This window comes from Triturus cristatus, chromosome 7 (assembly GCF_964204655.1).
Source record: "Triturus cristatus chromosome 7, aTriCri1.1, whole genome shotgun sequence".
Taxonomy (NCBI): Eukaryota; Metazoa; Chordata; class Amphibia; order Caudata; family Salamandridae; genus Triturus; species Triturus cristatus.
The window spans coordinates 640,482,166-640,498,866 of record NC_140590.1 but is presented as its reverse complement, the minus strand read 5'-3'; the positions used below and the strand labels follow the sequence as shown (position 1 = coordinate 640,498,866).

The 16,701-nt window shown below is 51.2% G+C and overlaps 1 protein-coding gene across 3 annotated transcripts in view; it reads right to left on the bottom strand.

The window, feature by feature from the left end:
• HELZ (helicase with zinc finger) overlaps positions 1-16,701 on the bottom strand; it is a 2,003,166-nt gene that overhangs the window by 86,416 nt on the left and 1,900,049 nt on the right. For all 3 annotated transcript variants that reach the window (XM_085617266.1, XM_085617269.1, XM_085617268.1), the window contains exon 31: positions 12,583-12,838. In XM_085617266.1, coding sequence (XP_085473392.1) covers positions 12,583-12,838 — 256 coding nt within the window. The remainder of the gene's footprint in view (positions 1-12,582; positions 12,839-16,701) is intronic.

The following is a 16,701-nucleotide window of genomic DNA, read 5'->3' as shown; positions in this document are numbered from 1 at the left end:
GGTTCAGATGAGACATGGTGAGCTAGCTAGGAACCAGACTAACATTCCCTGATATGTGGAAACGAAGTTCCCATATTCTGGCATTTAAGTTGTCTAGATACACAGTCCTATTTAATTTGTAGGAAGACTTCAGAAGGAAGGTCATAAACTATCAAATGCAGCTGCTCAATATCCATGCATGAAGGCAGAGCATGTGCAGGTTCAGGTGCAGGACCCTGCCGTGGTGCTGCAACAATAGATCCTGCCAAAAGAGCAGCCTGATCGGAGGGCCAACGCTCAGGAGTTTTGGATACCAAACTCTCCATGCCCAATCAGGAACCACAAGCATGACATGGGCCTGGTCGTTCCTGATCTTTTTGAGAGAACTCTGAGCAATAGTGCTATCGGCAGAAAGGCATACAGGAGGTCCGAGGTCCACCTGAGACGAAAAGAGTGTCCGAGTGAGTCGCCTTGGAAACTCCAGCGTGCAGAAGTGCTGGCATTGAGCGTCAGCGTTGGGAAACAGATCTCCCCATGGTTCTCCCCAATCTCAAAAAAAGCCTAGCACTACCTCCAGATGGAAACACCATTTGTGATTTGTTAGGCAGCGACAGCTGAGTTAATCTGCTCTGGTGTTCAGAGAACCTGCCAGAAGCTGAAACAAGGAAAATGCCATGATTTTGCAGCCATGTCCAGAGATGCAGGGCCTGTTCACAAGGGGGCCGCGAACCCACCCGCACAGTTTCTTGCAATACCAAATGGCATGGTGTTGTCTGTGAACACCTGAACTGATCTTCTCTTGATGGAAGGAAGAAACCTTCAACGCCAGTCAGATTGCTCTCAACTTCAACAAAGTCCTCTGACCTTCAAGTCCCCCAGATGGCCGCCCCAGCCCGGGAGTGATGCATCTGCCACTCCAGTCAACTCTGGTTGGGGAAAGGAGAGGGGTCTGCTGCTGACCCATCGTGGTTCGTCAGCCGCAAATGAAGGTCCATTGCATTTCACTCCGATATCTCGACTAGGTCGAAGAGATTCCCCTGCTGGTTCGCCAAATGGGACTTCAGCTGCCACTGCGTATGCCAACGGGCATGTGTTACCAGCAGGATGTAGGAGGTTATGAGACACAGCAGCCTCAGAGTCTGTGTAACTGAAATCCAGAATAGAGGCTATTATATTGGAATTATAGCCCGAATACTCTGGACTCACCATTCTGGAAGATAGGCCTGAAACTGCACTGTACTCAGAACAGCTAAGATGAAAGGGAGCATCTGAGAGGGAGTCAGGTGTGACGTTGGCACGTTTATAGTTAACCCCAGCGAATGCAAGAAGTCCACTGTAGTCTGGAGGTGCGAGACGACTGCCTGGGGTGAACCTGCGTTCAACAGCCAATCATCAAGGTAGGAGAAGACAGGAACCCTGGACCTCCCCTGGTGTACTGCAACTACCGCCAGCACTTTGGTGAACACCCGAGGGGCGCAGTTAAGGCCAAAGGGGAACACAGCTAACAGATAATGCTTGCGGCCCACCGAGAACTGCAGATAATGCCGGTGGGCAGGCAGGACAGGAAAATGAAAGGAGGTGTCCTGCAAGTCCAGTGCTAACATCCAGACTCGAGGCTCTAGGGAAGACAGGACCTGAGCTAAGGTGAGCATTTAGAATTTCTCCTTCTTTAGGAAGATACTGAGTGCGCAGGTCTAAAATAGTGCGGAAGCCTACGTTCTTCTTGGGCACCAGAAAGTAGCATGAATAGCAATCATAACCTACTTCTGATGCTGGCACCCTCTCAATAGCTCCTTTGAGCAAAGAACCTGAACTTCCTGACGGAGCAGGTAGAGGTGGTCCTCCATCAGCCAGTCTGGGGATGGTAAAATACACAAGATGATGGACGGAATGCTGCACATTGGCAAAACATTCACCCCCAGTCACAGATCTGGGTTTAATCCATCGTAACTTTGCTCACCACGCCACTCCAGTTAAGACATGGCCATATGCAAATCAATCTTGACCCTGTGCCTCATGGGAACCGTCCAGTCCGAACTGCCAAGCCATGTCTTCCCTGGACCGGAATCAAGCATCCTAGGACCGGTTTTGGGGTTTCACCAGAGAGACAGTTTGCCCCAGATGAAAGACAGTGACTACTTTTGGTAGAAAGGAGGGACGTGGCTGAAGCACAACCTTGTCCGGATGAACCGCCAGGAAAGGATGTTTACATGAAAGAGCCTGGAGCTCACTCACACGCCTAGCGGAGGTGATAGCCACCAGGAAGGCAGTGTTCAAAGTGAAGAACCATAAAGGACAGTTATGAAGAGGCTCAAAGGGAGTGCACAGTATGTGAGAACCAGGTTCAAGTCCCACCAAGGCATCACAAAAGAAATAGGAGGGAAAAGGTGAGTAATGCCCTTGAGAAATCTATTGACAACAGGGGACTTGAAAAGAGAGGGCTGATCAGGCAGCCTGAGAAAGGCTGAAAGAGCAGAAAGGTAGCCCTTGATAGTGCCCAGAGCAGAGCCCTGCTGGGCCAAAGAGAGAAGGAACAATAGGACCTCAGAAGGAGGGGCAGAAAGGGGATCTACAGCTTTCGCTGTGCACCATGCCACAAACTTGTTCCACTGACAGGCGTATACAGTTGAGGGACGCCTTGCTGCCAGAAAAACAAGTTACTTACCTTCGGTAGAGACAGTCTAGCCGCAGATTCCTTAACTTAGAATCTTCCTAGGCGTCAGACTGGTCCGGAAAATTTGGCGCAGCAGCACCTCTGCGCGCCGGGGGGTGGCGCCGTACGGCTCCGCCCTGACGTCGTCCATGGACGTGAGGTCAGCGGAGCCATATATGCCCTGCCCCGGCATCAGTTTTCGTCAGAAGACTTTTCCACGTCGGGACTCTAAGCCACCACCAAAAATTGTGAAAATATGGGAACAGTGTGCAGAAAAAGAAAAGAAACAACAATGTGTGGTGAAAAAAACATCACCATAGAAAGACAGTGCCAGGCACCGTATATTGTAAACTGAGGGAGGGAAAAAAAACAGAGCACCACTCTTGGAAGTACCCCTTCAATCGTTAAGGCCAAAACCTCCCCAGGAGACAGAAGATGCAGAGCATAGGCAGGATTGAACCCTTGGCCTGTGTGAGCCTGTGCCACCAGAGGCACAAGACTCACCATTGAGCCATAGCTCTGTGGTGAACCATCAAAGCAGCCGTCAGAAAGGCTGCAACCACATTATATGACAGTGAAGGACAACTAGTCCAGAACCCAGGAGCAAAGACAAAGTACCATAAAGCGTCACCCAAAAGGAGACGTCAGATCCGAAAAATGGTCCTGCCGAATGCAGCATTGTCAGAGACTGCAACTGCTAGATTGCAGGGAAGGCAAGAGACCTCAAGTGGTTGAAGAAGATAGACGGGAAGAATTAGACTCACATCGGATAACCCACGGTAGGACACATGGCACATGAGCATACCGTCCAATCTCAAGAATGGGCAGAGAAGAGCCCCAAAACAGAATGTAGCTTCGTGAGTCGGAGTGAAGAGAAGACATCACCGCAGAGGAATAAAGCCACCTAAAGGGAGGCGAAGGCAAGAAGCCCAACCTGAAAAGATTGTCGCATGACGGGCGGGCGTTAAGGAATCTACGGCTAGACTAGGTCTCTACCAGACACATCGTTACCGAAGGGAAGTAACTTGTTCATCTGATAGAGACGTCTAGCCGCAGATTCCTTAACTTAGAATAGATACCAAAGACATACCCCTAGAGGAGGCGGGACTACAACTGAACCCCACGAAGGTCCAGAGAGAACCCAGACGTCAATAACATGACCAAAAGAGTGTTGTCAACCAAAGGGCGAAACACAGTGGGGACAGAAGTGACAGCGCAGACAACCACGAGACCCCTAAGCCCTGAAGAGAGCAGGGAATCAAGGCGAGGCGAGGGCACCACAGCTCATCCAGAATAACATGAAAACCCCCACATGTAGAGGGGATGAGAGAAGGAAAACAACAAGCCAGAATGCTTGTGACTGATTGAAAAAATGACGAACTTCGAAAGAAGACCAAGAGGCATGAAGGATCCACAGTATCCAAGGTGTCGACAAGAAGCCAGAGCTAGCCCCAGCTAAATAACTTGATCAGCGTAAAACACTGTTAAACCTGCTCCCGTAAAGATACGAAGGCAGCAGGATACTGACCCACGCCCAGCACGGGCCGACATGGAAGAAAAACACACCCAGCAAGAACTGGCGTGAAAAGATAGTTCAGCACCTCGCAGGAAGTAGAACTAAACCTTATGGTGTGAAAGATACGGAGGATGCGGCAGTCGTCAAGCCAACCCAAAGGACTGGTTAAGTGGTATGGTGGAAAGTACGTGTAGCGCCCTCACATGTACCACAGAGGAAGAGTACTGCGGAGACCCTAGCCAGTCAGACATGTGGAGAGCATTGAAAGGATGCCCCTAAACAGCCCGAACGACGTTCATACGCGGCCAGGAGGAACACCAGGAAGCAAGACAGCAAGAACAGGCTGATAAGCGCCCATTAGCAAGAAGGCAACGGGCCGCACAAGCCATGAGGAATAACATGGCGCAGAAACAGCCTCAAGAAGATGCTGAAACCCGGCCAAACCCAGGCACAAGGGTACGCTCAAAAGTACCCGCAGTTACACAGAAAGTGGAACTAGGCCAGGCTACAAGCAACGACAGCCAGCAGTCCGGAAGAGAGAGAACAGTCCCCTCGCAGGACAATTTAGAAGAAAAGACGAGCTTAACAAGGTAGTACTCAGGACCAACTCACGGGTCCTAGACGCCAGGAAGAGCGGGGTTCAAGGAGAACCGTCCCCATGAGTCCGCCACAGTTAAGAATGCTAGTGGAACGTAGAAATCCCTGAGCGAAAGCAGCGGGGATGTGGAAAAAACTATTGAGGAATAAGCCAAAAGGCCATAACAACCTACAACAGAGAGGTCCACGGCAACTCCCTACTTGGGAGAACAACCCAGAAGGGGCTGGCACCAAAAGGACGGACCATAGGACAAAAGCAAGATGCCAGGCTATGCGAGGTAGATACCACACAGCATAGACCTAGACCCGGAGTCCAAGCACTACAGACAACAGAGCGATGCGACCCTGCGGGACGCAGTAAAAGGAGGTATATGAGCCCCAGAGTGATACCCATAATGAAAACTCAACAGGAGCGTACGAAGGCAAAGGCAGAAACCTGCCACCAGCCAATACCCCACATAGGGCAAGGGTCAACCCCTGGTAAGAAGGGGGGTCCTCTTGGCAAAACAGACAGTCAGAGGACTTGAAACAAAAACAACCCAGCCATACGGCTATACAGACTATACAGAGGCACCAACCTGCCTCTGATAAAAACTGGTCCGTAAAGGAAGACCGCAACTAAGAAGAAAAGTCAAGCAGTCTGTGGCATGGCAGAATTACGGTAGCCATGACAGAAGCCTGGAGATCGCAGAGTCAGAGTTGGACCCAAAGAGGTCTATTCCATTAAACGGCATGTCTTGGAGGCTCTCCCGAATATTATTAGGGAAGCGACTGTCACGCATCCAGGCATGACGGCGCAAAGCCACCGACGTGCAAGAGCACGGCCCACAGAGTCTGTGGTATCCAGGGAGGAGTGTATTGTAAAATTAGCCATTTCCTTGCCGTGAAGGACAAGACGGAGTATCTTAGGGCGCAATTCCTCCGGAAGGGAAGGGAGAAGGTTAGCCACGGAGTCCCAGAGTGCAGATGACGCACGTGCAAACACGCATGTAGTGTTTAAAGCGCAGATGGCCGCGCTAGAAGAAGAAACAAGCTGTCTTCCACAGGCATCCAGCCACCTGGATTGCTGGAAGGGAGCAAACAAGGGCAAAGTGGAGGAGTCCTGCAACCCAAAGGCCGCCTGAATTACCAGGCCCTGAGCAGTAGGGTGGAGGGATAGGCAAAGCAGATCCCCCAGGGCAGGACAGTGCCTACCAGAAATGGCCCGATCAACTGGGGCTCCGGAAGAGGGCCGTGCCCACGCGCCATGCAGGGCTTCTAATAAAGAACCACCAAGGGGTAGCAAGGTCTCCATGGTAATGGACTCGAGATGGAGCAGATCCATTAAGGGTTCGGGGATGAGGGGTACCACAGGAGGCTGAAAGCAGAGGATAGCAGCTGCCCGGTTGATAGTCCGCCCATAGGCAGCCCCTAGCTCAGTAGTCACCCTAGGAGGGGACAAGAGACCGTCTGTAGGAGACGGTTGGAGGCTTATTCTCCCAGTTGCTGGGGAACGACTTGAAGGAAATGCCACACTAGGGACCTGCACCAGTGCCCCCGACGAGGGGAAGCAGCAGCAGCCTCTGAAAAGGCCGTAGCGGATACTGGAGTCACCCGACCCCGCTGAGGGGACAGAAACGAGGAATCCGGAAGAAGGTCAACCCCAAGCTTGGATGCCGGTGTCGATGAACGGATGGACAGTGGCGGCGGCGGGCGCCGTGTCGGAGTCGACTGGACATCGACGGCCTCCATGATGGACGCGACGTCGACCGACGTCGGATGATGCGTTGCCACAGACGTGGGATCAGGCTTAGAGCTTGGTGTGGGTTTGGACATCGAGCCCATCATTGGGTCCGACGTGGTGCCCGGCGTCGCCGATGCCGCTTCCGCCGTCCGCGCAGGAAGTCGCACAGGGCTATGCGTTGACTGGCGGTGTGAGCCTGGCGTCGAGCCCGGCGTCGCTGACGCTGCTCCCGCCGTATGCGCAGGAAGCCGCCCAGAGCTATGCGCCGACTGTCGGTGTGTGCTAGAGCGACCAGGACTGTCTGGGCCACGGCCCAACGTCGTCGCCTCCGGAGTCGGTGCACACAACCCTGGTCGGGAAAGGATCCGCCGACGAGGGCCCGGCCGGAGTACTCTCCGCCCCTATGAGGCCCGAAGGCGGGCCAGGGAGAGAGGGGGGCTCAAATTAGGCCTGAAGAACCCGGGAGTAGGCCTCCATTTGGGCGTGCATCGCTCCGACTCCTGGAAAAGGAGGGTATGGAGGAGGTGACCTCCGGGCGCCCGTAGCTGACCCCTTACGAGAGGAATGGGTGCCAGCGGCACGCCTACGAGAGGAGGACCTCAGTGGACGCTTGTGGCTCCGCTTACCTTTTTTAGGGCGCCACTTGCGGGAGCGGCCTCGGGAAAGAGCTCCCTCTGGAGAGGGAGAGCGGCGACGAGAAGAAGCTGGGCCGGACAGCCGTGCGGCCAACAACTTCATACGGTGTTCACGTATGGACTTTGGCTTCATCTGTTGACAGTCGCCGCATTGTTTGGAATCGTGGTGCACACCAAGGCACCACATGGAAATAAGGTGCGGGTCAGTGCCAGACATCTGACGCGCACAGGCCTTGCAGGCTTTGAACCCGAAGGACATTGCACACTGTTCCAGTACGACACCAATGGTGCCGAGAAGGCCCAAAACAAGGCCAGGAACTGCTGGCTTCCAGGGTCCGCGTCGTGACGTGGAAAAGAAGAAAACGGATGTTGGGGCGCCGGGGCATATATGGTTCCGCTGACGTCACGTCCATGGATGATGTCAGGGCGGAGCCGTACGGCGCCACCCCCCCGGCGTGCAGAGGTGCTGCAGCGCAAAATTTTCCGGACCAGTCTGACGCATGGGGATATTCTCAGTTAAGGAATCTGCGGCTAGACGTCTCTATCAGATTCACATTACAGACTTCAGGAGGTAAGTCAAATGGAATCAACTGTAGCCGCTCAATCTCCACCCAAGGAGGTGGAGGCTGGACAGGTTCAGGTGGAGGACCGTCCCCTGGTGATGCGACAGGAGATCCTCCCAAAGAGGCTGTCGGATTGGGGGATCCACGCTCATACTGAGTAGCTCGGGATACCAAACCCTTCAAGCCCAGTCCGGTGCCACAAGAATGACTAGGGCCCGATCGCGCCTGAACCTCTTCAGCACTCTGGGCAGAAGTGGTATCGGTGGAAAGGCGTATAACAGACCGCAACTCCACTCGCGATGAAAGCGTCGCCGAGCGAGGGCCGCCTTGGCAACTCCAACGAGCAGAACTGTGGACATTGCGCGGTCTCTTCTGCGGCGAATAGATATAACTAAGGTTCTCCCCACAGGTGAAAGAGAACTTGCGCCACCTCCGAGTGAAGACGCCATTCGAGATCCATTATGCACAGACGGCTGAGTACGTCCGCCCTGGTGTTCAAAGGACCTGCCAAGTGGCAAACCACCAGGAAAATGCCCTGATGTTCCAGCCATGTCCAGAGACGCAGAGCCTCTTGACATAGGGTTCACGACCCCACCCCGCCTTGCTTGTTGTAGTACCACATGGCGATGGTGTTGTCTGTGAACACCTGCACTACTCTCCCCTTGACAGAGGGAAGGAATGCTTTCAGTGCAAGTAGGATCGCCCTGAGCTCCAAAAGATTGATATGGAGCTTGAATTCCGCCTGAGACCCCTGATCTCTGCCTCCCCCATGTGGCTACCCCATCCCAGGAGGGACGCGTCTGTCACCACTGTGTACTTTGGCTGGGGAAGGAAGAGGGACCTGCCGCTGACCCAACGCTGGTCAGTGAACCACCACTGCAAGTTTTGTGCAGTGCCCTCCGAGATCTGGACGAAGCCTGACAGATGTCCCTGATGCTGCGTCCACTGGAACTTCAGGTTCCACTGCAGAGCCCACATATGCCATCTGGCATGATTGAGCAGCAGGATGCAGGAGGCCATGAGGCCCAGCAGCCTCAGTGTCTCCCTGACCGAAACCCAGGACAAGGGCTGAAAGATCGGAATGATAGCCCGAGTGTCTCGGACACGCTGTTCGGTAGGACAAACACGAAAATGCGCAGAGTCCAGAACCGCTCCGACAAAGAGGAGCTTCTTGAGAGGGAATCAGATGCGACTTCGGCACGTTGATGGAGAACCCCAGCAAATGCAGGAGGTCGGCCGTAGGATGGAGGTGGGAGACGACTGCCTGGGGTGAGCCCGCCTTCATAAACCAGTTGTCGAGATAGGGGAAGACTGAAACCCCAGATCTGCGCAGACGAGCTGCGACCACCTCCAGAACTTTTAGGGAACACCCGAGGGGCGCTGCTAAGGCCCAAAGAGGAGCTCGTGGTCAGCCGTGAACCGCGGGTAACGCCGGTGGGACGGCAGGACGTGAAAGTAGGCGTCCTGCAAGCTTAACACTACCATCCAGTGTTGCGGATCTAGGAAATGATTGACGCTCCGAAGGTCTAAAACACGCTCGATGGCCCCCTTTGCCAGGAGTGCCGCAACTTCCTGTTTGCAACGTGTCAAGTGATCCCCTGACATGCGATGGTACGGATGTGGCAGAGCAGGAGGAGTAGTCTTGAAGGGGAGGAGTAGCCCCTTCGGACTGTTTACAGAACCCACCTGTGTAGGCGCGCCAGTGGGGGAGGTGATGGCGAATCCAGACGCCCCCTGGCGTGCGGAGGGCCTGAAACAGTGGACTGAAACAGCAGACTAGGAAGGTCTTGAGGCAGCGGTGGTAGGGGTGGCGGTTGACTGATCTGCCCGCTAGCCCTGGGAACCACCCTGCTGTTATACAAATTTCTCTGCCCATGGAGGGGTCAAGAGCATAATGGATGGTGAATCCCGCTGCATCTTTGCCCTTGGCAATTGCTTGAGAGAGCACCTTCCAAGCCTACACTAGACACTGTGGCAGCACCTGCGCGACCGTGTCCCACACAGAGTTGGAATAGAGGGCCAAAAGGCCCTTGGAGAAGCAGAGCCCTGGACCACTACACACTCTGGCGGTAGGTGCTGTGTGATGAAACTGGGGTTGCCGTGCATGCAAAGGCGCCCCTGTGTGACTTTTAAAGTGCGTTATTGAAGGGTAGTAGCAGCTCTGTAGAGGAGGCCACTGCTGAAGCACTGCAGTGAGGAGATTTGCTCTGATAGGCACTGTAGGGAATTTGAGGTTAGGAGCCTCCCCTCCGCCATTTCACAGAATGAACCCACCAACTCTGTAGCTACGGAGGAGGAGGACAGTATCAGGGTGTGGCGATAATTCCAGCTTGCTGGGATCCTCCATATTATCAATCTAGTGTGGATCATCTCACAGCGAGCTGCGAGAAGGTCCTCAGACCCCTCCTAGTACCCCCCTTTGGTCAGGAATAGGAATTGGAGGCAGGACAAGGCAGGCTCGATATAATCCGGCCGATGCCGGATCTGAAGGCTGTGCCGAGGCCCGAGCTGATGCCGGATCCGAAGGTGGCACCGAGGCCGGATCCGAAAGCGGCGCCGATGCCGGATCCGAAGGCGGCACTGAGGCAGGAGCCAACAACCGCGCCGAGGCTTCCTGCAGTGCTACGGCCGGGGCCAACGGCAGCGCAGAGGCCGGAGCTAACGGCTGCGCCGAGGCCAAAGCCAGCAGCTGCGCCGAGGCCGAAGCCAAAGCCAACGGCGGCACCGAGGCCGGAGCCAACGGCGGCGTCGAGGCCGGAGCCAACGGCGGTGTCGAGGCCGGAGCCAACGGCAGTAGCGACGAGGCCGGAGCCAACAGCGCCACAGGGTATCTGGGCGGCGTAACCGGGGCCAAAGGCGGCGGCACGGGGGCAGAACCACCCAACTGCCGAGACTGGCGGAAGAAAAAACCTTCTTCCCAAACTGCTCCATGCTCTTGGATTCCCTGTCCAGCGGTGCGGAAGTGAATGCGCTCGGGGATGCAGAGGCTTGGACAACCAAGCTCTCAGGGGTGGGGTGTTGGGAGAGGAAAATGGGGTCGCCCGGGGCCGGGCGGTGGCATCGGGCCACGTTCCTGGCCACAGGAGCTCCCCTGGAGGGCCTGGACCAGGTGCACAAAAGAACGTCAGAAAGTGCGGCATTAAAGGGCAGAATGGTTCCGCAGAGGTGACTGCTGGCTGCAGCACTTCAATCAGGAGGTTAGTCCTGACGGCTACAGTAGGTAGCACCAGGTGGAGAGCCTTGGCCGCAACACCACAGAAAAACTCGCACCCTCCTCCATAGCCATGGTAGGAGGAGACAGCATGCCAAGGTCTGGAGAGGTGTCCAGACCACTGGCTTCCCCCAACTCCTCTTCCCAGTCCGGGACATACTCGCACTGAGCTGCGAGAGGGTCCTCAGACCCCTCCCCTTCCTCCTCATGCTGTTCCACAGGCCTAAAAAGAGGAGGATGGATATAGGGAAAGAAATTCCCAAATGGCGTCGGAATCGGCGTCGATCAACACCCTTCCGGTGCAGTATCCATGTCGGGGCTGAAACCGGGGTCAGTGGGGTCTCTGTCGGTGGAGGTGTCACAAGGACAACCGGCGTCGACCAGGATCCACGGGAGTCCTGCGGTGCCGAGGCCGGAGCCAACGGCGTCAAGGGGCGAGGACTCCCAGCCCGGCCCGCGGGGCCCGAAGGCGCTCCGGAGGGGAACAATGGCCCAAATAGGCAAGCCATAACGGTCAGGAATTCCTGTACCTGGGCCGGAGTCGAGAACGAACCCGGAAAGGGCGGGTAGGTCGCCAGTGACTGCGTAGGCTCCGCCGGAGCCGCGGGGGTGGCACCACCCGCATCCTCAGCCGCGTCACGCGACCAGCGAGGGGAAGCCGGAGAACGATGACATCTTTTCGACTTCTTGTGGCGCTTCGTCTTACCGGACCCTAAGTGTGAAGACATCGATTCTGTAGATTTTCCATGACCGTGGCTCCGCGACCGGTCCCTTGACCTCCCTCGGGACCAGGACCTTAAACGGCGCGGAGCCGACTGCCAGGCTTCAAGCAGCTTTCGGGACCGCTCCCGCAAAGACTTCGGCGCCATTGCCCGGCAGTCGGGGCACGAATTGGGGTCGTGGTCGTGCCCCAGGCAGAAGAGACACACGCGGTGCGGGTCCGTCACCAACATCATGCAATGACAGTCCCCGCAAGATTTAAACCCGGGCATCGCTAACTGCACCACGAGTCGATTGACTCAAAAAGAATGAGATTAAAAAAACTAAAAAGTCAGTAAAAAAATGACTGGGGGTACCACTCTTCCCAGATCTGAGCTTGCTGGTGCAGAAAAAGAAAGACCTGACGTCAGCGCGTGTGGGTGTCGTCTAAGTAGTGCCCGCGATGTCATCCCGCCGACCACAACGCCAATGACGGATGCGGAGACGCACGACACCACCTACCGACGCGCAGGGGTACTGCTGATGAAAACTTTCCGGATCCAGTCTGACGCTTGGGGGTAATTCTAAGGTAAGGAATCTATCACTAAAGTGTCTATTTCAGATAGATTTGGTTCCTGCCACCAATATTTTAACTTTTAACATATTTACCAACTATTTGCAAAGTGAAAGGATGCACTTTGTTTTTCTTACTTTCCATCAACAGATACACATCGTTTTTGCTGTTTATGGGGATTTGTAGCTCATTATCAAACATTTCTGGATCTTTTACTGTAAAAGAAGTATCCTTTTAAGCAACTGGACAATTTGTACATATTTTTAAAACAATTAATAGGAACATTGATCCAATCTTGCAACAATTAACCACTTTAAGTAGAAACCTTTCACACACAGTCCACATGCACAACAAAGGTAACAAACAAAAATACAAAATTATTCAAGATTAAAACAATAGCCTATGTAGAGTATATGCTGAGTAATGCATTACCTAACATTTCCCTATGTGGCACTGCTCTGCTGGAACCATTGCATGGAATGTTCTGGTACGGGACAGATGAGGTGGCATTCACCCATAACTCAGGTGGTGAATAGTTGAACGGAGGTTGGTTACTGTGGTCCTGAAGTTCTTTACATTGATTAAGATTTTCTTGTGGAGTGCCTAGATCTTCGGGACAAGCCTGGACCGAGCTAGATGAAATTCTTCTTTGGTACAATGGTGGCCTGCCTGGTCCTCTTGGTTCATACTGCAAAGGAAATGGAAAAACTTGAGAGAATATAGATTCATTAAGGGCTTGAAAAATCTGAAACATTTTACTAGACCTGCAGGTCTAGTGACTTAAATATTCTACTCTACTTAATTTTAATGCTCTTGACACATAAACTGTTTTCAAATGATGTGATCCTGGGAAAGTATTTTAATTCACTGAGATGCCATTTTCTTTTTTATCACATATGAGAGCACCTTCAAATATGCACGTTCAGCACAACTGCTGTACAGTAAACGCTTTTGTTTGATTTAATAGACTAAACATTAGCTCCATATAGAATGCAAATCTAGCCACATATGATACACATTGACTGCAGACTTGCCTCTTAATTCATTAAATGCATTGTCATCAGGGCTTAGCTAGGAATGTCTCTCACATCATGTTTAATAGTATCACTTTTAATAAAAACATAACAAAAGCATTAAGGAGCAGCCCGCTGTTATTTGCAATCAGCAGATTTTACATTCAAAAGGCCACAGAGTTTGTCACGGACATGAGGTTTTAAAACTATATAGTGTACAATGCTTGGAAATAAAGTTTCTGCAAATATTTGTCATTTGCACATCACCAAGTAAAGTGTCCTGATTTTTTTTACTCCAATTTAAATTTTTGTTTGCATCACACTTCTGAATTACACAAGAAAGTCCTTTCATAATTTCAGATCTACTTGTACTATTCCTTTACAAGCAATCCAAATGTTGTTTCAGCGAGAGAAAAGGGCATTTTACTGCATTTTGTATCACAATTATTGTCAAATAGTTCACTTGACAAAAAGTATTAACTGTAAAAAGAGAAAGAAAAGTAAACACCATTTTCCAGGAACACATGAGCAACAATAAGTAAAAAGACAAACTGACATTTGACCTCTGCCCTTGAGCAGTTGGCAAATGTGTCAAGATACAACACGATTTAAAAACGTGTTAATTGCTCACTCACTTTCTGTACAAAAAGAACACCAGTTTCTTCGAGCTTAAGTTTACTTTCCAGTGGGGTCGAATAAGGGCTACTAAAAATAGCTCGACCTGCTAAAATTTCACGGGAGGGGGCGAGTGGATTTTTCGAGGCCTGAAATTATTTATTCTTTCCCTATTTTCTGCTTTCAGGTACTCCCATCTGTAATGCCAACATTCATGACTAATGAGAGTGCAATGAGTAACACATTTTTCCAAGTACCAACAATAAATTTAACTACACAAATTTTAATATCTAAAGCTATACAACAATGCTTCGCAGAAAATGTGTTCTCTCTATATGTACGTTATCTTGGAAATACTACAACAGCTAGCAGGGGTACTGAAAACAAAATTGTGTTAGAGAGTCAGTTGGCACCATTTACATTCTACATATCACACCTGCATGCACAATGTCAATGAAAAGTGATGACACTTAGCACATATCTGGTGCTGGCCTACCCAAACCTCTTCGCTTCTGAAACTTCAGTGAATTTTGCAGCCCAGTAGGTGTCAGAAGATACTGAGATGGGAAGGAAGGTAGTTGATAAAGATTATGCAAAGGGAACACCTCCCTAAAACAAAGTTCATTCTTTGACAGGCCACACTAACAATAATAGCCAACACAGCTAGACAGAGGTGCCTCAGATAAGCAAATATAAGCAATACCCAAAAATGAATTGATTCTCCAAACAAGGCCATAAAGGTTTGCAAAGGTATTGAGAATAGAACAGTTGCTGGCCTGTGGATCTCCTGTGATGGTATCTCACTCAGAAAAGCAGGAATGAAGGCAATGTCCCTCTTAGAATGTGCAATTATTAATTTCGGTTGGGTATCCTGGACCCTGGGATTGTGTAACAGTTTACTCCTCCAACCCTAAAACTGCAAGAACTGGAGTTCAGATGAAAAAACAGACTCTTATGGATCTTCATGTCACAAAGAACTGTCCCCGGGCTTCTTGCGACTGCAAGCAGGCTTCACAGAGGCCAACCCGGGAAAACCATCCGACTGCAGGTGACACTTTCCTGGATACAGACCCTGGTCTTTGCAGTCCAGAGATTTTTGTGTCAACAATAACGGCCCCACATTTCCCACCAACACAACATTTCGATCGTTGACCAGCTGACAACAGCCGTACTGCAGTGCCCCGCTAATGCGAAGTTTGCCCAAGGCCTGGAACTTCAGCGAACCAACGTAAACGAGCCCCTCTATGGAGCCAGCTTGGAGCACTAGTGCCGGCTACCTCGTCGACGAGAGTTCCTTGTGTAAAAGCTAGACTATGTTAGAAGGCAAACTTTCCATTGGGATGTACCTGGTGCATGTATATGATCTGTGTTCCGCTGCGGTCGGCCTTAACTCTTCACTCTGACCCGGTCCAGCGCAATCACATAACTGCGATTGGCACTTTTTCTACTGAAAAATGAACATCTCCGGTTCTACCAAATGGAGGTTTGTTATTGTGGAGTAATTTTATTTATTAAAATTTCCTCCATTTTCCTAAATTGGTTTGGTATTTTTCTTGTCTTGCATTTTCACTTTAATACAGTCTGGGAGCTGCGTAAATACCTTACACATTGGCTGTGAGTTAAGCACGACTGCTTTTGTGCCAAGCTACCAAAGGGTTGAGCACAGCTTTATTTAGTGACTTTTGTGGTTTGCCCTAACAAGGACTGTGGTTATTAGTAGAGTGGGGCTCTGATCCCTCTCAAATAATAAAGCAATTTCGTACACCGTTGCTCCATCATCTTAACAAGTCATCCTCCCCTCAAAATTTGGCCTTGAAAGGATAGGACAATTCCATTACTGGTTATATTCATGAATACTACACTACTGATTTGGATTTAGGCTTGCTAAGAAAGGGGGTTGGGGGCAGCCTGGGCTCATCGGTTCGTTGGTGTACCACAAGGGTGCTGACATATTCAAGTTTAAGGGTTAAGTTAGTAACCTGGTGATGGGTTCTGTTTTGCTAAAAGTTGGGGATTCTGAGTGAGACCAGAGGCTAGGATGCAGAGGGGCAATCTTTCATTGGTGCTCATTCCAGTGCATGGTGAAGAGTGAGAGGAGTAAACATGGGCATTGCTGTACTACGAAGATGTTTTTAAAAGAGATTTCTGTAGGAAAATGTCATTCAGAGACTGGGGATGGTATGTGAATCACAAGTAGTAGGTTAATAATGATGATGATTTGGAATGTTAGTGCCTCCTCAAATTGGCAGTGGGTAAACATGAACCATGTTAGAGGAGGTGCAATTGCCAAGAACCAGACAAGCAAATTTTGCAAAACAGTAAGACTGGCATAGTTAAATTGCCTACTGAGCCACCAACTGATACAGTCTTTCTGATGGACACTTAATCTAGCTATGGAGTCCTCACCTTAGGACAGCCCCGAGGAGTCAGACTGGATCCAGAGATTTTTCCATAGCACTGTTCCCGTGAGCCTGTAGGTCCATGTGGCTCCTAATTGGCTCCATACTGCCTGGAAGTGAAAGAGAGGAGCTGCATATGTGCGTCACCTATGTGCAATGAAATCACTTTTTTCTTTCACTTTCCACTCTCTTAGATGCGGAGTGTGTTGGTAACATCATACTGAATAGTCATTTGGAACCATTTTAAATGTTAAAATGAGGCCACTCTACATAATGGGAATGTGGAAGGGCAGTGAGTAATTTGGGTTTAGATAAAGTATCCATCAGAAGATTAAGTTATTTACTTTTGGTAACATTCTTGCTGGTGGATATTTGTCTAAATTCAGATCCCTCACCTATTGACCATTTCCCAGGCATCAGCCTGGATTCGGATACTTTTAGAGCAATACACCTGCATGCAGTAGCTGCCATTGTGCAGCTCCAAGCTGACGCCGTACCGCACTGGAATTGAAGAGCGGAGCCAC